At 42.4% G+C, this 27,514-nt stretch overlaps 1 protein-coding gene across 4 annotated transcripts; it reads left to right on the top strand.

Annotated features, from left to right (window-relative positions):
- Positions 1–772: 772 nt before the first annotated feature.
- src (v-src avian sarcoma (Schmidt-Ruppin A-2) viral oncogene homolog) lies at positions 773–26,795 on the top strand. Of its 4 annotated transcripts, XM_029435391.1 has the most exons (14): positions 773–1,145; positions 17,166–17,427; positions 17,507–17,606; positions 18,560–18,577; positions 19,170–19,268; positions 20,046–20,072; positions 20,273–20,376; positions 21,681–21,830; positions 21,908–22,063; positions 22,502–22,681; positions 23,017–23,093; positions 23,199–23,352; positions 23,554–23,685; positions 24,053–26,795. In XM_029435391.1, the coding sequence occupies exons 2-14, from the start codon at positions 17,175–17,177 to the stop codon at positions 24,259–24,261; spliced, it is 1,659 nt and encodes a 552-aa protein (XP_029291251.1). In that variant the 5' UTR covers positions 773–1,145; positions 17,166–17,174; the 3' UTR covers positions 24,262–26,795. The 4 variants fall into 4 exon arrangements, with proteins under 4 accessions (XP_029291251.1, XP_029291252.1, XP_029291253.1 ...); XM_029435392.1 differs by lacking the exon at positions 18,560–18,577; XM_029435393.1 differs by lacking the exon at positions 20,046–20,072.
- The last annotated feature ends 719 nt before the right edge of the window (positions 26,796–27,514 follow it).

Genomic DNA, 27,514 nt, shown 5'->3' with positions numbered 1-27,514 from the left:
AACTCATAATAAGATATGGCTTTACATCTTACATCTGGTAAGGTAGCAGTTATTTACTTTAAATTTAAAAGAAAGAAGCTTTAAGAGTATTTTTGTTCTTAATACTTTTACTTAAGTAACCAACCTGCAGTGCTTCTTCAGGTACAAGAATCATATGTAAGAAAAGGAAGTTGCAACACTGCACAAAACAGGAGGCCATACACAACACTGTCTACTGTGCAGCACTATGGTAGTGCTGTGAGTGTTTCATTGTGTAAAAACTATTGTTGGCAAAGTGTGTGTGGACCCTTTTAATCCTACACACATGCGACATCATTTGAACAGCAGATGGCAGCATTGTGTCAGAAAAGTGCGAGGACGCGTATTATTTATAATCTTTTTACCACAAAACGATAGAAAACGTGTTTATTTGTGTACTGTCTCGCGCTCTAGCTCAACGTATCTTAATGATCCTCCCTTATGTCTGCAGTACACAGTGCAAAGCTCACATTTGAAGACATTTGATACAATAATTAAACAACAAGCGTTGCTTTTCGATTCAAAACAGTATGCATGATGTGACGCTGACTGTCATTTTAGTCGTGCACAAAATTAAAAAAAAGTCGACACTGAGCCTCGTTTGAACCTGCACCCTCAGGTGAGCGGGGACTTCCATGAAAAGCCATTCACCTAAATCAGAGCTCGTTGTGCACAAAACAATCCGACCAATCAGAGCCGGGCAATGCGCTGGAGGCTCCTCCCCCTCCTGCCTCTAATATCGCCTCCCAGTGTTTTGGTCCTGATTTGATGTTCTTCCTGCACAGAGGCCGACTGTCGGGAAAAAAGATCTATCTTTGTGGTCGGGTCTTTCCACTTGAGTGTAATTGATTTCTATGTGAAGATGTTTTCTTAGCCTCGGAGTCATTCCCCGTCATGACCTCACCGGGCCGCCCCTCCACTTGAATGGGATTCCTCATCGCCTCCCTGTCGCTCGTTTCGTCACCGACTGTCTCTGCCGCTACCCACCGATCCAACCCTTTCGATATTTGGGAATCTGTGAGCTTTTGGTTTCTCTAAATCAGATCATTAATGGTTTGATGCGAAACCCTCCTGTCTGATCGGCAGAAGAGCGACGACGCCAAATCTCCGGTATCCTGCGCGTCAGGGTAAGTAGCCCTAAACTTGTTATTTTAGTGCCGGTGACTTCAGTAATGACAGACAGGACAGACAGGGGTTAATTAAAAATGAATGAGGGTTTTGATCTCAACAGTACTGCAGATGTTGTTTGGAGATAGACATAAACCTTACTTTACCCTCCTTTTTTACACTCACATTTGACACCTCTATGACCTAAATTATCACTCATATATTGCAGGCTTTTTTATATTTTGCTAAATTGAGCTTTGCTAGTAATGATCAGACACTGTCCTTTCTCACTTTTGTGGTTCACCAAAATCACTGTTATACCACCAACTGTACCTGTCTGAGAGTTAGTGACTCATCAGAGGTTTTCTTTTTTTTTAAGATGCATGCTGCAGTCTTTGATTTCGGCCACATGCTGTACTATACTGTTCTGCAGCACTGTTGGGAACATATATAACCTAATCACACAGCAATCTTCACTGTTCATAATCCTCCTTTTTTAGTAGGAGAATGGCTCCCTGAGTGGAAGCCTTCACAAGACAATCTTAAAGCTGCCAGCTGTAGTCGCTTTGCAGTGAGAGTTTTTATGGGCTACCTGCTGTTTTTATGTGTGAGTGAGAAGATCACAGCGGATGAATAAGACATACTGTATATCTTTTGAACAAGACTACCTTTTAAATAATTTGCTTCTGCTAGGTCACTCAGAATGCCACATATTTCCTTTCCCCTAGGATCCCACACACTTAAGACATGGCTGTCATATGTTTAGGATTAGTCTCTGCACCGCAACATGACTCAAAGGCCCAAATATTGACTCTTATGTTGTGGCGACTAATAATAGAAAAGACTAGGTTTGCATAGACTTTAAAGTGCGTAGTATGTAATTGATGTCCTTGAACATGTACATAGATACAGAACATATCTTTCCAAATGGTTTGTCATTGTGACATTGCCCCGTATGTACTGTACACTGGATCATTGTACCGATCTGCTAACTTAGTCTCATCTATCAAGAAAGTAATACGTGCTTTAGCGTCTAGACCAGATTTACTCTCCAACGTTTGTGCGAGACGTCACTACAGCTTTGTGCGCACACACACACACACACACACACACACACACACACACACACACACACACACACACACACACACACTCTTGAACTAGCTGTGCCACTATTACAGTGTGATGTCAAAGATTTTTGATTTGCCTAAAACCTAAAGATTACATAAACATATTTCAGAGGCATCAATATTTTTATATATATATATATAAATGTGCTATTACATTTAATTATCAGTAGTGCATTAGACTTATCCTCCACAGATGTGTTTGTATTTTAGTGCTTTTTTGTATTATCCTGAAGGAATTAGGATGTTGGGCAGCAGGCCGGCAAAAACCTATTATCTCCCACATGATGGATTCACTGTCCTTAACTTGTGCATCGGGCCAATGACATGCAAACTGATGCTGGGGATGAAGCCCTGTTGTGTAAACCCACCCCCCAGGGCACGCATGATGCTCACTTTTGCTTGCTGTTTTGTTTCTATCACGCATTCTGCTAAATTCCCACATATAACATGGTCACCAGGGGATACACGGTACATGATAGATTCTTCCAGGCTATTAGCATGCATTCTGCAACCAGTGCAACCAGGGAGCGAGGACTGTTTCTCAAAGTGGTACGAGATGGTCCATTGTACTTTCTAACTGCCAGCTTTCAGGCTCCACAGAGGGGACCTAATGCTCCTTGGAATCCCATGAATGCTCTCCAATGAAAGCCGTGGAAGTTTATGTCAGCTCCAATGCGATTGGTGGAAAGTGGCTCTTGAGGCCGAAATTCCTCCTAATTGGCAACGTGTCTGTGGACTGGCCCCTTTGTTCCCCCTTATACTGGAGTGGTCTGTCTGTCAGGGTGATACACTGGGCCTGGCATCAATGAACTTCTTGTTTCCGCAGCTATCCGGCCCTGGAGGATCGGTGGCTTTAAGACGAGTCGCTTCCACTTGCAAAATTGCTTTTGTGCACCTATTCAGAGAGGGTGGTCTATAGGGGGTTTCTCAAGCATCCCAGCCAAGGGTTTTGATAGTGATGTGTGTATTTGCTGTGCTGAAGTGAACTGAGCAGTTGCATTAAACGGACTCCGCTCTAGCTGGCGGTTTGCTGAGATCATCATTTGATCTAGTGAGTGGCCCGCTTTCCTTTAGGTCAGATGAGGATTAATTGGCATTGAGCGCTGAGGACATATTGTGATTGTTTGTGATACTATAAAGAGAACTAGCTTATTGGCCAGAGGAATTAAAAAAGAAAACTGCAGGACAGAGGAAGACTGTGAACGAGTCAGGGCTCTAGTGGCAGCAGTGTGCCTCTTCTTTGTTGAAACAACACATTATTCCCCTTTGGCTTTGGAGTACTTAACAAACAAAACACACTAACGCCAGCATCAACCCCTCTTCAGTTTGCCAATGAAATGTGCGATAAACTCCGAGGGGAGAGAAAGACGGAGGGATTGTACACACGAAAGGGGGGCATGAGATTTGTGATGGCTTCCCTGCTGACAAAAGCCTTTTGAATTTTTCATGTGGCAGATACTAAACTTCTGTCGCTCTGGCCCAGATTTAGTGCTAATTAGTGCCCAGCCGCTTCCAAGGGCATTGAGGTTGAGCATGGGAATGCCCGTGCCACCTGTTCTCTCGCTCTTTCTCCCATCCCGTCTGTATCTGCGTGTCTCTCTGTGTTTAAGCTTTACGTGTCAGTGGCCTACTTTCGTGTCATTGTTGGACACTTCGTCGGCCATCAAACGTAAAGGTTTAACTTCCATGCTAATTCAACTCCGGTGACCGCAGGAGAGAAGTAGACCGTTCAAACATGAAGCCAGTAAAGGCAGTTGAACGACAAGGATCGCTCCGTCAGATGGGCCTGTGCTCGCTGGCCATTTGAATGAAGTGTCTGATAGTAGTTTGATACAGACAAACAGAGCGGGGCTTGTATCCTCCCAGGATCCCTCGCCACTTCCTGCCCCTGTGCTCTGGGAACGGGCCAGGGTGACACAGGCCACGCATCTCCACTCAATCCATCCACTGTTGCCTCTGTGGAAAAAAAGCGATCACTCTCACACCCTCATTCCCGTCGCTCCGTGCACATTTCTTGTGACAGGAAAAGTGTCTTTGGCATTTAGAAAGATGCCTCTATGTGTGGCTTTGTGTAGGCGCAGCTGTGCGAGCCTGGTCAGGATGATGAGATGCGGGGAAGAGCACATGCCCCCCCATCCCTCCCTAAAACGCAAGGCTCTCCATCCTCTGAGAATCACTGCAGTATATGTTGACATGGGAGTTTTTCTGCAGATTGTGTACTTGGAGAGATGATCGACCCCCGCCTGTGCCAACTTCTGCCCCGGTGTTATATAATCTGATTGAAAGCAGATAACGGGAACATAATTGTGTGGAATTTCCTATTCAAATATACAACATGATTTCAGATCCTCACACCGAGTCATTAAAAAGCAGAACAAGAGCCAAAAAATGTATTTAATTAATTGTGTTGTTTAAGTAATAATGCTTAGTTACTACTTTGGGTTAAAAGTATTTTAAAACAAGGTATTTTTTACTATTTCACATGTTTTTATAGAACAAACAAGAACATAATTTGTAGAATAATTCATAATGAAAGTGATCATTACGTGCTTGGTGTGTGTAAGTAATTGAGATTCATGGTCCTGCATCAATATTAAAGTTGCATTAAGTGTTTGACTCTCTCACAGAATGACTTTAATGTATCTGTGAGAGGTTTATAAACAACACCGATGACTTAGTGATTACTTTGCAAAGTGCAGTGATTTCTCACTTACTAATGTATCCTTCCGGCTCATATGGAACAAAGTCAGTGCACTTCCCACCTACTTTAGTTATTCAACGGACAACATTGTCGTTCTTGACGCGTAAACTCAAAGCTTCCTTATGATCGCGGTGTTTGTCATCATCGCCTCTTCGCTGTACCTTGTTGTATTGGAACTCAGCTCTATTAAACGTGACGGCTGCTTCCTCTCGGCTGTGACCTCTGCCCTGACCTCTGATGCGAGCGGGGGCCGTCTTCCTCTTTAGTCGGGTAGTTTTGGTGAACCCTGCCTCCTTCTGTATCCTATAGAAAGCTCCGACAACACCTCCAGCTCTCTGATTGCCCCGCAGCCAGCGTCTCGTTCACCGCTTCAGCCCCACTCAGCCACATTTGAATATTGAAATCAGTGCCTTCTGAACAAAGAGGTGGAGGAAATCACTCCAGTGTTGGGGGGGGGGGGGGGATGGGGAAGGTCCCCCCTCCAATCTGTTATGGAAATGTCATGACTGGGAGCAGTTATGTTTCGATGATGAAGCGTGACATGAGCACATTTTAAAATGTTAATATCGAACCCTGGTGGGTGTTTCAGATTTGAATTCAGCCAAAGCAGCGATAGAAATGTTGATACAGCTTTATTTATACTTCTGCATCCGCACGTAAGGACAAGAGATTGTGCTCTAAAAATGTTTTGTAGGATTTGTACTGTTTTGTCAATGAAGCATGTAATTGTATAAGAATATATATTTTCAAATGATAATAATACAGATCCCTAAGAGACACACAAAGGCTCGACTAAGCTGATTACCAGCTGGATGATACCCTCAGCATGCGTTTAGGTTTGTGTTGACAATAAGCACAATCTGGTCGGGAGCCTTTTCGTGGCCAGGAGGAACAACCACAGTGTGTTACGACCTTGACTCACATTCTTGTTCTTACAACGTGGCCGCTCGTGGCTGCTTTCCCTGACAGACGGTGCAGGGAATGTGTTGGGGTGGGTGGTGGCGTGTGTGGCTCGGGGGCGGCTCGAGCATCTGACAGTGTCTCTACCTGCTCCCTGTACATTCCTGCTTTGGGCCGTTGCGAGCAGGAGAGGAGTTGCAACTCGCCTTCTTCCTACACTCTGCATTCCTCAATCATGACTGGGCTCAGTCGCACTGCTGCAACAAACCTGGGAATGTCACAATGGACACACACACACACACACACACACACACACACACACACACACACACCTGGCTCACTTTCTTATTTTCAATTTTTACATGGTTATGTCTCTATACTGTGATCCAGCATTTTCTGTTTTATTTGATTAGCTGCACATATATACTGTATACAACACATGTGTGTATATATACACTGTACTGTATATATACTGTATATATACATGTGTGTATATATACTGTGAATACAGTATATATACAGGTGTATATATACTGTGAATACAGTATATAACAGGTGTATATATATACACACATGTATATATATACCTGTGTGTGTGTGTGTGTGTGTGTGTGTGTGTGTGTGTGTATATATATATATATATATATATATATATATATATATATATACCTGTGTGTGTGTGTGTGTGTGTGTGTGTATATATATATATATATATATATATATATATATATATATATATATATATATATATATATATATACGTGTGTGTGTTTATATACACGTGTGTGTGTGTGTATATACACGTGTATATATACAAGTGTGTGTGTGTATATATACACGTGTGTGTGTGTGTATATATATATACGTGTGTGTGTGTGTATATATACACGTGTGTGTATACATGTGTATATACATGATATATATCATGTATACATGTATACATACATGTATACATGATATATATTCCGTGTGGGTTGAGCACACACGTGTGTGTATATATACACGTGTGTGTGTATATATACACGTGTATATATATATATATATACGTGTGTGTGTTTATATACACGTGTGTGTGTGTGTATATACACGTGTATATATACAAGTGTGTGTGTGTATATATACACGTGTGTGTGTGTGTATATATATATACGTGTGTGTGTGTATATATACACGTGTGTGTATACATGTGTATATACATGATATATATCATGTATACATGTATACATACATGTATACATGATATATATTCCGTGTGGGTTGAGCACACACGTGTGTGTATATATACACGTGTGTGTGTATATATACACGTATATATATATATATATATACGTGTGTGTGTTTATATACACGTGTGTGTGTGTGTGTATATACACGTGTATATATACAAGTGTGTGTGTGTATATATACACGTGTGTGTGTGTGTATATATATATACGTGTGTGTGTGTATATATACACGTGTGTGTATACATGTGTATATACATGATATATCATGTATACATGATACATGTATACATGATATATCATGTATACATGTATACATGTATACATGATACATGTATACATGATACATGTATACATGATATATCATGTATACATGTATCATGTATACATGATACATGTATACATGATATATCATGTATACATGTATACATGATATATCATGTATACATGATATATCATGTATACATGTATCATGTATACATGATACATGTATACATGATACATGTATACATGTATCATGTATACATGTATCATGTATACATGTATACATGATATATCATGTATACATGTATACATGATATATCATGTATACATGTATCATGTATACATGTATCATGTATCATGTATACATGTATCATGTATACATGTATCATGTATACATGTATCATGTATACATGATACATGTATACATGTATACATGTATACATGTATCATGTATACATGTATACATGATATATCATGTATACATGTATACATGATATATCATGTATACATGTATACATGATATATCATGTATACATGTATCATGTATACATGATACATGTATACATGTATCATGTATACATGTATCATGTATACATGTATCATGTATACATGTATACATGTATACATGTATACATGATACATGTATACATGATACATGTATACATGATATATCATGTATACATGTATCATGTATACACACACGTGTATATATACACACGTGTGTGCTCAACCCACACGGAATATATATCATGTATACATGATATATATTCATGTATATATATATGTATATATTCAATATATATCATGTATACATGTATGTATACATGATATATATTCCGTGTGGGTTGAGCCTCATATTTCTGTGCTGCAGGGATTTCTCCCACACCCTGGCTGTGCAGATGAGAAGTTAAACGCTGAAGGCCCTGCGTTACTGAAGCATGAGCACTTGGGAGTCTCTGTGGACTTGAGCAGATCAAATGCTGCCTCTGTGAAATGTGATGAGAGATTGAATTTAAGGGATTTCTATCACAGAGCTTAAGTTCACTGTTAGGCGACATATCTAAAGCATTAAAACATAAGCCCGATGTTATTGCAGAACATCCAAAGTGCATTTTGATGCTGCGTCTCTAATATCTTTGTGATATTACCAGCTGAAGACTTTCTCTCTTGTTTCTGAGTGTGTCCCCGCCTCTTTAAGTTCAACACCAGTTCACTAATATTTGAGAAGCAATTCCTTTGGATGTCATTTTTAATTTTCACCTTTTTAATTCTTCCTTTTTGGAAGTCTCCTGAAACGACTGGAGAAATTATGAGGAAAGGGTGCAAGAGAGGGAGAGGGGGGGGGGGGGGGGGGGGGCGGGGGGTACCAAAGCCCTTGAGGATTATCTTTTTCTTCTCCTCCATCTCGCTTCCTCCCTCTCTTCCCCGCTTCTTGTTGGAACACATGACCACAGTTCATCTGTCTCACTTCACTTAACGACCATATTGAGGTTATAGCAGCAGCAGGAGTGCGCAGAGAGAGAAGGACATGAAGCTGAAGTCTGAGTAAAGCAACACGACCTGTGTGTTTGTCAGAAGCACTAGAGATTTCACCAATACAGTAGTAAAGCATTCTGTCTATTCTTGGTATTTAATGCGCCAAAGAGGAACAATACGCAGCTTCTCACTTCAGCCGCACAATACAATGAACACCCGCAGGCCCCTGCTGAGCGGGCACGGTACTGTGCGTGCCACAGATGCCTCAGATCTAAGAGTGATAGCCGCCGCCGCTGCTGCTGCTGCTGCTGGATGTGCATCTGTGTTCATCACACGTGATACGCTGAGAGAACTTGGGCTGTAAAACGGGTTTTTACTAAATTTGTTTCAACATGAGGTTGGTTTCTGTTTTGACATTACGCTCTCTTCCCTCTGAACATGAAACTGTAAATTGTGCAATTGGTACTTATTGGTTCTTGTTCAGGAATGTATTCGCTGTTTAGCAACAAACCTGATGAGCTAAGCGGAGGAAATTACTGTAATGTTCTCCGTCTGTCTCATCTAAGCCTTTTGCCTGTCACACCCAGTCTAGGAAGGTTAGTCGAAGGTCTCTGTTAAATCCGGGGACTACTTTTTGTGCAAGTAAGTAGTCCCTGATTTTGTTGCTAGGTCTGAGCCAGGAGGGCAACAGTCTCACATAGGTGTCATGTGACTGGTCTGGTCTGAGCTCTAGACCATCTCTGTCTCCGTCACTGAGGCGGGGAAGATGTTGTATGACATGTCTAGATGTGTCCGACTGTGACGTGGCTCCTTCTCCATATTTAATCACAGTGCTGCCTGGGAAACTGGGATGTGTTGGGGCTCAAGTGTAGCTGTGTGGGATTTGACATAATGTTGGGGAAGGAGTAGGTGGAGCTGGCTTCTAGAGTCTACGTCTCTTCCTGTTCTGCTTTTTTGGGGAAAAGCTTCTTCTCTCGTTGAGCGTTTAATGAGAATATTATTACCACTCTCATATGTCCACTCAACATAAGGCAGCAGCCTCTTAGCTTAGCATAAAAGCACCTGCTAAAGGTCGCTAATTAGCATTGATTTATTCCCCATTTTGTTTAATCCACACAGTTTGTCAAAGTTACTGCAATTGCTGTTTTATTGACATGTTTTAGAGGTGCTGGAAGACATTTAGTTTTCTTCAAACTGAGGCAGGCTAGCTGTTTATGCTAAGCTAACATAGCAGTTGTCCTGTTTAGCACACAGCTATGAACGCGGTATTATTCTTCCCATCATACCTTGCAGCAAGACAGCAAATTTCCATATTTCCCAAAATGCTGAGACATCCTTTTAACAGACATATTTCAGTAGATCTTTCCCTTCATTGCAAAAGCCAAGACATCGCCTCATCTAAAATGGCCCAGATATTTTCTAACTGAGCCTCAATCCCAAAATAATTTGGTGTATGTCCTACTCAGATTAGGAACAGAGGATAACAGAAAATCCATGAACCTACAGTTGGTGCCAGCAGTGTTTGTTGTTTGGAAGTGGACAAAAAAATTCCTCTGTAAGCACGGGGTTTAAGATAGAGCGGCCAGCTGCTCGGCTCCACCAGCCCAGATATGTCATATGATTTTGAAGGTCGGGTTAGCTGTTGCGTATGGCAAACAAAAGGTGATTTGAACACTGTAGGTCGCTTTTTTAGCACAAATACCATCGGTATGAAATACGCACGTGCACACAGTGAAAGGGATAAGGGCTCACAGCGTCTGATCCTATTAGAGAAGCACTGCGGCCTCCTGAGTGGCTGGGGAAATGGGTAAACATGATGTTTTTTTTTATGGTAATCGCCCTGTGCTAGAATTTCTTCAGGTGATATCACCTTCTCGCTTTCTCTGTGTCGCTTTCTCCATTTCTTTCAGGACGTGACAGATGTCCCTCATAATTTAGAGAGGCGGAGCCGTCGCTAATCTTGACGCTTCCTTCTTCAGAGAGGCATGCGGTGTTCTGGCCCAGAAAGTCTGCGTGCAACTATCCTACATCTGTGCAGTTTGTTGCTTTTGTGGAATGCTTGGAATCGCCTCCATGGCAACAGGCTGTGTATGTGTGTGTGCGTGGTGTGGTAAATATTGACTCCACCGCCTCCCCATCCCTGTGTCTGCCCGTGACAGGAGCAGGGGAGGGTCGGTACACACACTGTATCCAGGACTCAGCAGAGTCCTGCCATCGGGGGCGTGTGTTTACCTTCAGACCTCCAAACACTGAGGAGCTTCTCTGGCTCCGAGCTGGTTCACGGTTTGATTTAGTGTGTACTCGCAATACAAAAGAGCTGCAGTGACAGGAGCTCTATGACATACTCTCTGCTGTGTTACTTCATCTACCCTCTTTTATTTTAATGATCAACCTAATGGGGAAGTGAATGGAAAGCGAGGACGGATACCAAAGTCAATCGCTGAAACCTGTGCGGTGTGCAAACACGTCCGAGCAGCCATTTCCTCTATTCCTGTTTGTTGAAGCAGAAGAGAAACAAGATGACATTCAACTATTACCCATGTTTGTTCAGAACCAGGAAGCAGCCCACCTGTTGTGGTACAGAATGAGTGTTGGAGAGGTGACTTTATCAAACTGTGTGACTGGCTTTGTAAACTGTAGGTGGAGATTCTTCCTGTTTTCCCACAGCAGCTGGATTTGTTGAGACAAGATAAAAGATGTACTTTGAGGCCTGACGGCAGCAGTTGTGGTGGTTCGACCGGTCTGTCCTGTCATTGCAGCACCCGTGTTGTTTGTGGGTCCCAGATGGAATGTCATCAGAGCGTTTGCCGAATACGATTAGGCCATAGATGTTGATAATCTGGACAGAACAAGCAGGGTTGGATTATGCTACGATTGGTGGCTGGTGACGCAGGAGCCAAAGCCTCCCCACTTTCTCCCCCGTAGTAATTACATAGAGAGCATTGAGATGAAGGAATACATCCGCCAGGCTCACACAGGCACACATGTATGCATCCCCTGTACACACACACACACACACACACACACACACATACTTCCTGTACCCCAAACTGCATCAGTTGTTTCCTCTTCACTCTAATGAGACAAATGCTTAATTAAGAAGACTGGGATGGATTTAAATTCTTTGTTAAATAGGAAAACCCAGTTGGAATGAGCTCATAATTGGTGTGTGTGATTTTTGAGTACAGTCCATCTGTGTTCATGCACTCCAGCACATGTGAACAGTGCAGACACACACACACACACACACCATTTGAAACATTTAAAGGTTGCTTATGTAAAACGAAACTGATGATGTCTCCCTGCTGTCTGGCTCCTGTTGTTCACTCAACCCGCTTCACCCCCATCCTACCAATTTATTTAACATACAAGGCCTACAGACTCCAAGAATAAACTAAGAAACAACCATCATTGCATCATTTCATCTAAAAAAAATTATTATTATTTGGAAAAAAAACTTAAAACTTATTATTATTATTTTAGGAAAGTTACAGGTCATTTGCATATTGTGTAAAATAATAAAAGAAGGAGATCTCTGTCTGTCAGTCATTTAGAAGGAGAAGGACACAGATGCAGCAGAGTGCCACGACCCCCCTGATAGTGTACAGGCAAACATTATATCTATATTTTCTATTGATCTATGAGAACTGCATAGGCAGGGGATAATACATTAATATTTTTAAAAATCACTAAATAAGACAGAAGCAGAAAACACTGATGTAAAGTAATTATGGAACAAATTGATTCACAACGCACTGAAACATAAAAAGTATACCTCTGGGCTGCAGAGGACGGAGTCTACGCTTGTCTCCCTGTCACTGTGTGGGACATGTCCCGCACAAAGGCCTCATTCAGCATCATATCATCTGGCTTTAATGATCCAAAATGTACTTCTTCTTTGTAAGTGGCCAAGCTTGGGTCATCACTGTCTGTGTCTGAACCATCGTCTCTGCCTGCTGAAGTACACCGTTAGGAGCGTGGTACAGTTACTATCAGAGGACTAAAATGTTCAGCAACTAACCAGCTAGAAACTCATTAATCTATTTATTTACTTTAGTTTATCTTATCCTGCATATCCTTCATTGTCGTCACCTCTAAAGTATTCACGAAGAAGAATGTAACCCTTTTAATGATGCACGGCAGGTTCATGGCTGCTGTTCAAGACGTGTGACACCCACAAAGGTTTCAGGAACGCTGCTGAAAGCCTAGAGCTGATACGAGTCCGTTTCCTGCCGCTGCTGTGCATCATTAAAAATGTTACATGTTACTTATTTGCGAGCGCTGATGGCTCTGCTAGTTATCTCTAAACTGGTGACACTGACATGAAACTTACTTATACATAATAAACCTACACAAAGTGTTCATGTCATGTGAATACCTATAATCCCACTCAGTGAGCCATCATCGTACGTGAACAGGAACGAATGAAAGTCTTTCTGCAGGAACACTTGTTATTCCTTCAAAGTGTGAAGACAACAGTTTCATTGTTGTAATTATAGAGTTGCAGAACAAGCTTAATTGTGACCTTTAACCTGCTCCATGAGGCATTACAGACTGGGCTTTTAGTGAAAGTAGATTGTCAGAACATGCCCTATCCGTGTATTCTAGCAAGGAGCACTAGTGCGAGGTATATCGAGCTGTCATCGCAGCATACAAGTCCTGACATGCCGCTTTACATAAGAGTTTCACCTTCTCCCTCAGTATTACTTTGCTTCAGCTTCGTCGTGGGAAATCTCTCATTAAGCCTGCATACACAACATCAAGATTGTTCAATTTTGATGTTCAAGACTGTTTAATCCTTCCCCGAAAGATGAAAATACGTTTTCTCTTTAAGCGAGCCAGAGCACAGTAGACCTCATTACAAAGCCTACGTTGTTAAAGGGAACGGACCAGTGTCATGATCCTGCGCTGACAAAGACTCCATCAGCCTGTTTGTAAATGAATAAAGAGGGCTCCATTCAGGGATTGTAATTGTTTTCTTTTCATATCAAATGAAAAGCAAGCAAAACAGGGATGTGCAACATCCTGTGGGGGGAAAACAACCCCGGCAGCAATATTAAAAGACTATTCCCATTTACCAAAAGCCCAGGAGACTTGAAGGATTTGGAATTCATTGTCAGATCTTATGCATAATTAACCAAATCCCCCACCCAGCCAGCCAGCCTCACCCCTCCTTCCCCTCCCACATTGCCTGAGGGATTTTCATGCAGCCCTGCCCCGCCCCCTCAGACTGTGGGTGCTTGTTACAGTACCTCAGCCCTATTAGGCCAGAATCAGGCTCTTGTTATATTAGCTACTGATGAGACACACAAATATGATTCCTGCAAAACACGACATTGTTCGGCTTCATGACTTCCTGCATTTCCATATTTCCTGCCGGCTGTTGGAGCTAAAACACGCTAAGATCTGGCAGCCCGCAAGCCACAGGCCACTTCTGTGTCTTGTTTACGGCGCCTGCTGTGAGCTGACAAAAGATGGCTTTGTTGCAAACTGAGTGTGAAGAAAAGCCCGAGACTCTCTTAATGCTCTTGTTTGGTGCTACTTGGTTTGGTCTTCGCTGGGTCAGAGTACGAGGACGCTGTTGGCTAAAGGAACCAAAATCCTCTTCAGCCTTGAGATGTGTGAGTGGTTAAAATGGAGCTTTTTCTCATTCACCACATCAGACGTTATGTTACGTGGACAGCTGCCTCCTAACAAGCATATTCAGCATGCCAGGATAAGTCAGTCACCAGTATTTAGTAATGGTCTGTCCACATAGTGTGTTATTTAAGCACCGCCTGAGTTATCTCATTAAAGGCGACAACCCTTAAGTGAAAGCGTCATCTGTGTCAAACGGGGAGAGCTTTTAGACGGCGGACTCGTGGAGATGAGAGAGTCAGCGACTCCGCTGTGATCTGCCTACGATGGCTTATTAACTATGCAACCAGTCTGCTCGGGGAGAACACAGATCACACAAAGAGCAGCTCCCTGAGCCACCCGTCATCTTTGTGTCTGCTCTCTTGTGTGTGTGTGTGTGTGTGTGTGTGTGTGTGTGTGTGTCAACCTGCACGCTATGTTACACTTGCTGGGGATGCAACGCCCTTTTGTGCAGACTTGCCCCAGGGGTTGATATCGACTGTCCGTTCCCCATTGACCCCTCTTCGCTTGCTCACACTCCCCCCCTCCCCCCCCCCCCTCCATCTCGCCCATTCCTGATGCCAACCCAAAATGAACCCTCTTGCTATGTTCCCCTCCCCTTCGTCCCTCCTCCTGCTGCTCTGTCTGTTTTGATATCTATTTGAGCTGCATCACTGCTCCTCTGGATGAGCTGATCATCCTGTACATCCATGAATCTCCTAAACTGACTGAAAGCTCTTATCTCCTATGTTGTCTCTGCTTTCCCTCTCCTATAATAAAGGGGGGGGGGGGAGGAAGCATCCAAATTGACAACAAACAGTGACAGCTTCACTAATATCTCTTGCGTGGTTAGATAACTGTGCTCTTCTTTGTGCCACACATTTCCCCCCCATGTGTCGCTCTGACTGCTAGCCCGTGTGTCGTAGCTCGCGTCTCGTTTAGAATTAGACCGCTTGCCTGTGAATGAGAGTGGGGCTCATGCATTGGCTCCAATGTCAGATCCAACAGATGCATGTCCTCCTAAATAGCCTCAGTGACACTACCCACATGCACTCCGATCCTCCTCTGCTTATCAGAGGGGCTCTCACCCCACCTAATTGTTTTCTGTAAATTAGCATTTCCTAGTGGACCCCCGTGGCTGCATGTATGTAGGATAGCACAGGATTGAGTCTCTAAATTATCCTTGGCTTAGTGTAATGATTTCCCAGCACTAAGCTGTTATTAGAGCCACTTCATCAGCTTGAGTAGGCGGTGAAGCTTCAGCGATGAAGAGACACAGGATCCAAATCCAATCCAGAACGGCCTTCTTGACCTTTTGGTCTGTTTTCATGAGGTCTTGGTCGAGTATCTCAAATTTACTCCATTACTGATACAATTCAATACTGTCATTTGACAACTCACCGATGCTCACACTGATTAAATCTATTTGTAACGACTTCACTGCTACTGTTCAACATTACGAGCTATGTTCAAGTAATGTGCTGTTACATAAGTGACATGGATCCAGAGAACATGAATTGATCTGTGGCTGCAGAGTAGAGTTGCAACAAAGAATTCATTATTAATTCATGTGTTGATTATCGTTTTTACCATTAAAGCTGCACTAATCAATTATTTTTAAATTAGTAATGGATCACATGAGCTTTGTGTAACGTGAACGGGTTCACACACTTGCAGTGATGAAACAGCACCTCACACAAGTTACACACTATTTTAGCATCTTTCATGCAATTGTTTTGGTTTTAAGGCCAGCAGTGTGTGTGTGTGTGTGTGTGTGTGTGTGTGTTGTGTGTGACGTTAGCTGCAGTTCTAGTGACGTTTGTCGTCGGTCGTTTCATCACCACCACTGATAAAAATGTATCTAATACTTAAATATACAGATACCGGAAAACTAAGGACATCCCCATCAGCCTCAGCTGCACTTTGTGTTTTAGTGCTAGTTTAAGCATGCTAACACACAACATTTAAATGATGAACATTACACCTGCTAAACATCAGCATGTTAACATTACCATGTTAGCCTGTTAGCATGCTAGTGTTAGCAGCGCCGTGCCTTAGCACAGCCTCGTGGCTGCAAATGACCTAAATGATTGATTGGTAATAATCATAATTGTTGGTGATCAATCTTCTGTTGATCAATGAAGTAATTCAGCACCACTACAAAGACCCCTCGATGAATAAAGTGGCATAGATGTGAACAGGGTTTGGTTGGAGACGGCTAAATAAATAAATATACTGACACGTCTATAAAACACCCGTTTGAATAAAGCTACAAAATGCTGATGTCTCTGTATGTGTGTCTGTCTCTCTGTATATGCATCTGTGTCTGACACATGTGCATGCAGGCATGTGAGACATGTCTGCTGTGTGTATGCTCAGCTGGTGGCAGTGGGGTGAAGTGGGTCTCATGTCTGTGCTGAAAACGAGGAGTGGCAGCTGCTCCACTGTCCGTTGGGAAGCTGTGGTTCATGTGGTCTACATGACACTGAGTCTCAGTGGGCTTAGAGCCGCGCTCTCTATTCCGTCTCTGGTTTCTGCATCTGGCCTTGTTGCAGTCATAGGAATTTTTCCAGAGAATGTATTCAGAAGAAAATAACATAAGAAAGAAATGAGAAATTATTACGTAATGCTTCTTTTTCAGTGCCTTGAAATGCCATTTAAATTATGTTATGTCTTACTTTTTCCGTCTGTCTCATTGACTTTTTATCTCTGTCCTTGAATGCACTGAAGGCCTTGGCCATGGGGGGATCCAAGAGTAAGCCCAAGGATGTCGGGCAGCGAACCCGCAGCCTCGAGGGCAACCTCAGCTCTGGAGGAGGGGCGGGCGGCCACCACCTCAGCGCCAATCAACAGTCCCAAACACCCAATCGTAGTCCTACTATGGATGGAGGTCTGGGTGGCAATCAGTCTATGAGCAATCCTCCAGAGCTCACCCTGTTTGGAGGTGTGGACAATAATAGTGTCACCTCTCCCAACAGAATCACACTAGCAGGTGAGAACCTCAGAGGTTTGTTGTTTTAACTGTATGCACAGTATGTCTTTGCTAATCCCCCAACTGTATCTCCTGATAGGAGGCGTGACGACCTTCGTGGCATTGTATGACTACGAGTCTAGAACGGCCTCAGACCTCTCTTTCAGGAAGGGTGAACGCCTCCAGATAGTCAACAACACGTAAGGAAAAATACAAAACCAAAATCACATGCCCTCTGTACACACAGCTCAACTCAACAAGGGTCCAAGAACACTTTTTGTTTTTCATACACAAACACTGATTGGCGAATACTGCACATAGACACGTCCACAGATTGTCTGTCTGAGTTAATGCTCAGTCGTCTGACTGGCTGCTTTGCACCCTCTGAAATGCATGCCACTTGCCATCTCTCCGAAACCCACTGTTACCATAGAAACGGACTTCCCTCAGTCGATCTTGCTTTTTATGTGTCAACTGACACTTTTTTTTTTTTTTGCTTCATTCACAAAAGACTGACTGCGTCTCGCTGCACAGCCCACCTCAGTAAGGACACGGCTGTTTTTATTGTTCCTTTTTTTAGAATTAGGCTGCTGTTGCGAGACCCAAACACAAAGCTAACGTGTTTAAGGGGAGACGTGCTTGTTTGTTGTTTTAAATATGGGCGTGCTCTATGAATCAATAGAGGTGCAGTGAACCATATACTGTAGTGCTTCACTCCCAGTGCTGCTTGCCCACTAACAAACTGCTGACCTAGAAGGCAGGAGCCGAGCACAATAGTGGATTATCGCTGCATCTGGCCCCTTAAGCCAAAGACCTGGATCATTATTGGGTCAAGTACATCCAGAATCCATTAACAATCTCTAAGATTAGTTTAGAGACTTCTTCGCTTTCTGATTGGTCCAGTTATATTTTTTAATGATTTTATTTCCCCTCCCTATTTGTTGTTCACCCTCATCATCAAGTTACGTAATGATTTAAATATTTTAGATTCGTAGCTTTATGCGTATTATGAGTGTGTTCTGTGTTCTCTGCTGTTCTTCCACTGCTCATAACGTGCTCTCTGTATTTCTTTAACCCCTTTTTCTTTTCCACCGTGTCCCTTTCATCCCTTCTTTCCATTTCTCCATCACAAACCTTTACAATGTTTTTACAGGAGGAAGGTGAACTGCAGGTTTGTGAAGCTTCTCTGGCGTTGAATGTGCCGTTTTGTCTGCTTGTGTGTTTGTATCACCTGAAGCGTTATACAGTACCTTCGCACCTGTAATACCACTTCCCTAGTAAGGCACAAACCACATAACTCTGCCCATGCCCCGTGAACCCTCAGTACAGTAGTCGGGGGAAGTTGGTGGGAAGCCTTGCAGCGCTATAATCAATTCAGCTCAACTGGAGGCAATTAATGTAATCAAACTGTAATTAAACTAGTAATCTAGTGCTGCAAAGCTGCTCACTCCCTGATTAAGTTTAGCATACAAGCATCATCCCTCACTTTGAATGCATGTTTGTTTATAGATGCATAACCTCCACATATATTTTTTAACAGTAAAGAAACCTGGGCTTGCATTTATCAAACTTCTACAGGAGCCAAGATCTCAATTACTTTGGGATCTGAAATAAGTTCTACAGAAAAAGCCAAATGATCAGCTTCAATTTATTCATACTCTGAGACACTTGATAAACACAAGCCCGTCAGAAAGTGTCATTTGTGTGTTTTGGATGTGTGATGAGCCTCTGTGAAGCTGTGTGTTTCCGTTTTATCTGTGCAGAGAAGGCGACTGGTGGCTGGCGCGCTCCCTGACCACCGGAGAGAGCGGTTACATCCCCAGCAATTATGTAGCTCCATCTGACTCCATCCAGGCAGAAGAGTAAACCTTTTTTTTCCCTTCTTGCTCTGCCTCTTGTATCTGTCGTTCATCAAGCACATGAAAGATATATAACGCTCAAATGTTTGATTCTTGCTTTTTATTCCAATGTGAATTCAAATTAAGCACTTAAAAGAAAAGTCAAATACTTTTTATTGCTTTCTTTTCAAGATTGAGATGAGACGTTTGATACACTCTCATGTCTGTCTGTTAAATATGAAGCTACAGTCAGCAGCTGGTTAGCTTAGCTTAGCATAGACGCTAGAATCATGGGGGTGGAACGGCTACCCTGGCCTCAAAGCTAAAGTGTAAAAAATGGCAATTTGTGATTTTGCATGGGGGTTATGTGTGGAACTATTTCTTGGCTCACGCTGAGAGCAGGACTCTTCAAAGTCACTGTGCGCGGGCGGGAAATACTCTCACACACACAACCCCTCATAATCCACTGGTGGGTGGATTTTTTAAGACATAGCCAGGCTAGCTCTATTTTCAGTCTTTTCGCTATGCTAAGCTAAGCTAAGCTAAGCTAGGCTTCTGGCTCTCGCTTGATATGCTTCACACGAGAGTCGTATCAAACATTGCATCTAAGTCTTGGCAAGAAAGCAAATGTGGAAGTTTCCCTTGAAATGACTGTGGTCTGTTTACTGTTTTCTACTTCCTGGGGGACGTGCGATGCTGATCTTTGCTTGCTAACCTGCTTGCTTATACAATCAAGCCACACAACCTACTTTTATACTTTTATAACAACTCACTTTCTCACTTTTCCTCCTGCCTCTCCAGTCATCTCAGACTGACTCTAGAGTCCAGGTAAGCAGCTGCTGCACTGTAGGCATTAGTATGCATTGCATCTGGAATGCAAAGATAGAGTTTCACTGCACTTTCTGAAACCATGAGCAACAACTGACCCTCGCTTCGTTATTCTTTCTCTTCCACCCACATGCAATTTCTTCCCCTCACCAACCGGCTCCCTGTGTGTTCCATGTTTTTATAAATCTCGACCTCACCAGGTGGTACTTTGGCAAAATCACTCGCCGCGACTCTGAGAGGCTGCTGCTAAGTTTAGAGAACAGAAGAGGGACTTTCCTGGTGCGAGAGAGTGAGACCACCAAAGGTAAGTGTGTGCAGCCAAAGAAGCAAACTCATCCTTAATTCTGCTTCTGTTGACCGTAGTAGGGCTGCGAATCAAACCTCAATACGTCCTGAGTCATGACCCAAATGTGTTTTTTTAGGATCAAGTATCAAAAACTGCTGAGTATCAAAAGTTTGCTCCAAATGCTTTAAAATAAAAAGGGCTTTTGTTGAAAAGGATGTTAATATTTCCTAAACGAGGAAACATTTCCAACTCCTTGAGATGCCGTACTACTGATACAAATTCTGATTTCCAAAATCATCATTTTCATATATTACTGAGACTCAGATATCGTATTGCACCTCGAGCAAAACATGTCAAATAATACCCAGCCCCATTAAACAGTAGAACAATGCCAAAGGGGCTCCCACAACAACAGCCCAGGAGTTTAACACAGAGTATGTCTGTCAAGGTAAGAACTCTCTAAGGGGAAGTAGACATACATGCAATCCTACCCCAAATGTGTAAAACAATACTTCCTGCAACTTGTTCTCTTGATTAGCATTTTAATCCGAATGTAGTAGTGTTTTTGTGGCTTCGTCGTGTTCGTTTTTACATGAACTAGTGAAACGTTTCAGATCTCAACATGAAGCCCACGACAAGTCTTACCAAAACATGCAGTAAAAGCAGAAAGTGAATTCTGTCTAGCATTAAGACGTGACACCCTGCTGATCACTGTGCGCCCCACTGCGCTGTGTCAGTCGTGTGTCGGTGTGGGTGCAGAAGAGAGACGAATCAAGCAGATTGGGGGGGGGGGGGGGGTTGGATGTGACGCCTGTGGGACTGGAGATGGGTCTGAAAGGCAGCTGCTCTGCTGCAGCAACTCAGTCCCCACGGGTTCAGCTAGCTCCGTGTGTAAGTGTGTGTGATTTGTGTACAGATGTACATTACAATGTTCCCGTAGTGTCCTATTATTGGATATGCATGTAAGCTCTGCGTAGAATGAGAAAAGGGACAAGGTGGGGAGGGATTGAGGGAAAGTGAGTCGAGTGAGTGGGGAGGTACTGGGTGGGTGAGCCCGACAGAATTAGGTCAGTGTGGAGCTGAGGACTGTACAACCACCGGGCCACATCAACCAGTACCAACTGTTTCTTTCACCTGCCCGATGCCGCCCTCTGGTGGTGCAATGACCACATTGTCAACACAACTTAAAAGCCTCCCTTTTAACACCCATGTAAACAATTGTATCACCCCCCCCCTTTTTATATTTATATTTATATTTATGTTAAGCAAAATATGCATTTATATACATCACGCGTTTTTATATTTGCTGTTCTTTGCTTCAGGTGCCTACTGTCTGTCTGTATTGGACTATGACAATACCAAAGGGCTGAATGTGAAGCACTACAAGATCAGGAAGCTGGACAGCGGAGGCTTCTACATCACGTCACGCACGCAGTTCAGCAACCTGCAGCAGCTGGTCAACCACTATCGCAGTGAGTTCCTGTTGTCAGACTGTTTCTTGTACACTTAGAAGATTATTCTAAAAATGTTTTGTCCTCGTGTCCTCCAGAGCATGCCGATGGGCTGTGTCACAGTCTCTCAGACATTTGTCCCGTACTGAAGCCTCAGACTCAGGGCTTATCTAAGGATGCCTGGGAGATCCCGAGAGAGTCCCTCCGTCTCGACCTCAAGCTCGGACAGGGCTGCTTCGGAGAGGTCTGGATGGGTGAGCCGTGCTTTTGATCTATGCTTTGAACAAAACCTGAATCTCCCAAAGCTTCTCTTGGTTTTCTGTATTTCTGTGGAGAACCAAAGTGCATATAGAAGTTGTATTCATCAAATCGTCTCCTGCGCGGTAGGAAATAATGCATTTCATCACTTCATCAACATATATTCAATGATGTATTCATACAATTTGTTTTCATACATTTTAACACTTAATGTCGTTTACATTCGTACATCTTTGACTTTGAATGGGAGAAGCTAAATACTTTAACCATTTATCTAAAGTTGTAGCTATTTTTAGCCCATTATCAGCCACACAACTTCTCTGCTCACTTCCTAAAAGTGTTCACATTGTTCTTCATTTGGTTCCACACGAGCCTACGCTGGAAGCTTATAATAACAATCAATAACTGTATGACTCTCATCCTTCTTTTATCAGGAACCTGGAACGGTACAACACGTGTGGCAATAAAGACTCTGAAGACCGGCACTATGTCCCCTGAGGCCTTCCTCCAGGAAGCTCAGGTCATGAAGAAGCTGAGACACGAGAAGCTGGTTCAGCTCTATGCTGTGGTGTCCGAGGAGCCGATCTACATCGTCACAGAGTACATGGGTCAAGGTCAGCGTGCACTTTCACATGATTTTACGGTAGAACTCAGGAAAAGAGTAATTATGTTTAAACGAGTAAATGCATCTACTGAAAACCTGCAACTCTGTAAAGATTTACTGGCTGAAAAAACAAATGTATTTAAAATAAAATAAAAAACATAATTTATTAAACACTCTTTGTTATATATGTACAGAAAAATATATTTTATTTGTATTGTAAAAAAAGAAATCTGTTTATTAATTTATAAGAGTGGTATAGAAATAGAGATTTAAAGTGGAAATGAACCATTAATGACCACAACAGCTCCAACAGTGTTACTAACCTGCAGTTTGTGTCTCTAACAGGAAGCTTACTGGATTTCCTGAAAGGTGACATGGGTAAAATGCTCCGCCTCCCCCAGCTGGTGGACATGGCCTCACAGGTCCGCACGATAATTTGCTGACACGTCACTTAAATGAGTTCAAAATTGTATCTCTGGTGTTTTCCTTCAGTGCAGACAATCACAAAAGCATTGTCTGTTTCTCAGATTGCTTCAGGGATGGCTTATGTGGAGAGGATGAACTATGTGCACAGAGACCTGAGAGCTGCTAACATCCTGGTCGGAGATAACCTGGTTTGCAAGGTGGCTGATTTTGGTCTGGCTCGCCTCATTGAGGATAATGAATATACTGCCAGGCAAGGTAAGACTACAGGAGGGTGTTGTTCGCTTTGTTTTCAGCACACTGTTTCTCAAGGTCTCACCGTGGTTCCCCCGCCTGTATAGCTGGTGACCTCTTGAAATGAAGTAATATCTACTTGTGACCCCACATCACATGTTATGGTGTTATTTAGCTCATAACTAACCACCTCTGGTTATAATAAATAAACTCGTCCTCTTGCAGGAGCCAAGTTTCCCATCAAGTGGACGGCTCCTGAGGCTGCTCTGTACGGCCGCTTCACCATTAAATCTGACGTCTGGTCATTCGGGGTCCTGCTGACTGAACTGGCCACCAAAGGCCGAGTGCCCTATCCAGGCAAGGAACATTTTCTCTCCGTCATTTTTCAGTCTGAGAGATCAACCTGTGTATTTTAGGTTGAGTGCATGATGCTTTTATCACCTGGGGCCAGTTGCATAAACTTAGTTTAGGACTAATATTGGCCTTCGGCTGGTCTTAGCTTGTCAGGTTAGACTAGTCTCATTAAGCCTCTCTGTTTCATAAATATTAGGACTGACTTAATTTGAGCTAGGAAAGTTAGCCACCTATTTTTATGCTAACTGGCCCTTGGACTCAGTTACTGACGTCATGCTCCACCAGTCCAACATCATAAAGATGTATGACTGGCAGTCTGTTAAGCAATCATATGAATCAAATTGTGATTATCGTGCCTTTGCTCTCCCAGGTATGGTGAACCGGGAAGTGTTGGACCAGGTGGAGCGTGGCTACAGGATGCCGTGTCCAGCAGAGTGCCCCGAGTCCATGCACGACCTGATGCTGACCTGCTGGAGAAAAGAGCCCGAGGAGAGGCCCACCTTCGAGTACCTGCAGGGCTTCCTGGAGGATTACTTCACCTCCACAGAGCCTCAGTACCAGCCAGGAGAGAACCTGTAACTGGGCTGAACGTGGAAATGTGCATGCGTCATGCATGTGCAAAACTGAGCATGTGCATCTATCTACTTCAGAGTGCATGGACAAGTATGTGTGTGAGGGTTTGTATGTACAGTATAACGGGGCAGAAAGCCGACGGCATTCTGGGGACAATCGGTAAACATCAAGGAGCATCAGTGGGACGTCAAACCAATCGGCAACATTCAGTTCCTGCCTCTTTCCAAAGTTAGCCATGCTCTCCAACTGTTCAGCTCTGAGGGACTGTAAGTAAAAAAGTAGGTAAAAGACTCAACTGTGGTATTATTCTTGAGCTTATCATACGGTACTGTGTAATTTAGTTTGTCAGTCAAGTCAACACCGTACACACCCAAGCAGGTTTTTCTACCTTCCTTGTGTTTGTGCATATATATATATATAGATATATCTATATCTATATATATCTTCCTCTGTTAAAAACACCTGACTGAACTTGTTGTTTGCCAGTTTCAACACTGCACCAGACTATGACATAAAGACTGCATAGGGGTGGAACACGTCCAGAGAATTAGAAGTGTTGCCCCTCTAACAGCACCACTTCAGGATGTCTATTTTTTACCACCTTTTCTTTGGGATACCATTTGAAACTCTCAGAGTTTGTCTTCCATTTTGCCACTTGCGAAGCAACTATTTGGGACGTACGATAATTTGCCAGGATATTGTGAGTTTTATTTAGTCATTTAGACCTGGATCAACTGGAATATATTCAGGTAAACGATGTTATTCTGTAATCATGCTTCCCCTGTGCTTCATTTCCGGCTGGTTTCCCAACTGCTGTGAGATTTAAGTACGAGACTAACACCCTTGATTCTCATAAGAGTGTGTAGACTCACTCGCCACTTGGGCGAATTGGTTTATCGCTGTGACCAACATACAGCTCAACTCAAAGAAGAGAAGAGGCAGAGTCTGTCTCTCTATTTTCTAATTGTGACTGGTCTCAGGATGGAGAAGACTACAATTCTGCTGCAACGATTTTTGTGCCAATGAAAATCTCTTTTTTTTACTCTCTTCTACTGTGTAAAAGTGTATTTTACTACTCTGCTTTTCTTATAAAGAAGTTTGAGTTGTGTAAGCAGTTCTTCTTCTTAAAGGATAATCCACTGTTTTGAGATCCTGCACCTGTGTACAGTACCAACCGGCTCGCCGGCCTGGTTTCAAGGTGCTGATTTTGTTTTCAGGCATTAAAATTAAAATCAGGTGAATCTTATTGTCTCCGTACAGTTCTGACCTTCATAAATATGAAGATTTCTAACTTTAATCAGCCTCAGTATTTCCCTAATCAGTGCATCTTTCTGCACAATCGTACACTGGAGATATGTTTCTGTGATAAATGAGCAACTGAGTGATACCGAGTATGGTTATGCCTTCCTCCAGCCTGTAGGGGGCAGACCAGATAGCCTTCCCATGTAAACAGCATGTATAGCAAATAAATTGGTATCTTGAAACTAAATTGTAAATATCCTCAATGCTAATATTTTTGTATATATATCATCTTTATAATTTATTCCTCTTTTAAAAATAACCCAATTGTTTATTTGGCTTTTGGCACCATGATTCCAACTTTAATGTTTATGGTAGTTTTATTGGTTAAATAACATCTGACGATAACAATATAAATATATATTATAGAAACACTTTTTGTGAACGTATTTCTGTGAAACGTATCTTGGTTGTACATTTTCAATATGACTTGAATTGGTGAGGGAGATCTGCTCCGTGTCCCCAGACTCGCACCGTTTCTTACTTGCCAGATACTGATCATCTACCAGCGTTACTCCTTCCCATAATACAATCAAAACCACAAATGTTTACACCGTGATAATCTTCTAATCATTGTTGGTGCTGCTTCAGAGGCTGGTAAATGAGCAGGTAATCAAATGTCATTGTGGTTAACCTTGTTTCTGTTTTTCTGGGTACACCTGACCAACATTGTGTGTGTGTGTGCGTGTGTGCGTGTGTGTGTGTGTGTGTGTGCTGCCATCCTCTACACTTCCACGATCACTCAATGGCTTGATCGACGTCTCCAGCTTGTTGTTTATGAAGCACTACACGTTAAGACTCCATGCAGAAGATGATGTGACTGCAACAGATGGAAGGAGTTTGGTATCTGTGTAGCGTCTACTATGTCCTGTGGACATGGGTTATGCCACAATGAATGCATTGACCTGCATGGGCGTAGTCAGGTTGTCTGGCATCGCCCCCCTTCTTTCCCTGACCCGTCTGTCTCACTTAATACTTATGAGCAATAGTGCACGAAAAAAGATCATATTGTCTGTATGCAGCCTTGCTTACAAGCCAAGGACATTTCCTGTTGGGTATACTGTGGGTCTTCTTTCTGGCTATGCAGAATATTTTCTTTTTTAAATCTGTGATATTCCTACATATACTCTTTTCTACTGTATCCAATGGGAATGTTCAGATAAATAGCTCTTTGTTAAATCCTACTGAATATTGTTCACATTTGAAATTACGTTTGAATAAAATTTGTATATTGCCAACTGCATCCTATCGTGTTTATCAACTGAATGAATTTGTTCTCTAAAATCTGGAAGAACTCATAGATAGTCTGTGATCTTTGGGTCATACCCAAAAATAGACCTGCTTTTTACTTTAATTCTGTAGTTTTGTACAGAAGTTTTAATAGATGTTCCCACATTCAGCTGCAGTATCTTGAATATTGTGGAATAAATCCACAATAATCTTCGTGGAAATAGATCCAAGAATACTTTAGTGGTAATGTGTTTATAGTGATATGAATAAAATCAAAAATATCATGAAATATTCATTTAAAAATTATGTTTTTGTTTATCAACCATGTAGTATTGAGGATGGTATATGATTGTGCCCAAAGCTCATTAAATGAGCATAAATGACTACAGAAACCTCATGTAACATTGTATTATTATCTACACTAGGCACTGTAGTGCAATTCAGTGCTAGAAGAAGTATTACAATATATTACGTATACAGAAAAATGTACGTAAACTATGACAAGTAAAAGTATCATTATGCAGGTCGCCAGTCAGTAATATATTATGTTGAATAATTAGATTATTATTACTGATGCATTAACACGTTAACGGTTTTTCATTGTTAATTGCTCATTTGCACTCTTGTATACTTTTCATGTATTATAATATATATATATAGTCAATTGTTTTTAATCTGATTACATCTTGTGTATGTAAAATGTAAATCTTTTTTCTTAGTTGGTGTTCAT

This window comes from Cottoperca gobio, chromosome 7, assembly GCF_900634415.1.
Source record: "Cottoperca gobio chromosome 7, fCotGob3.1, whole genome shotgun sequence".
Taxonomy (NCBI): Eukaryota; Metazoa; Chordata; class Actinopteri; order Perciformes; family Bovichtidae; genus Cottoperca; species Cottoperca gobio.
This window is presented reverse-complemented; position numbering and strand designations above follow the sequence as displayed.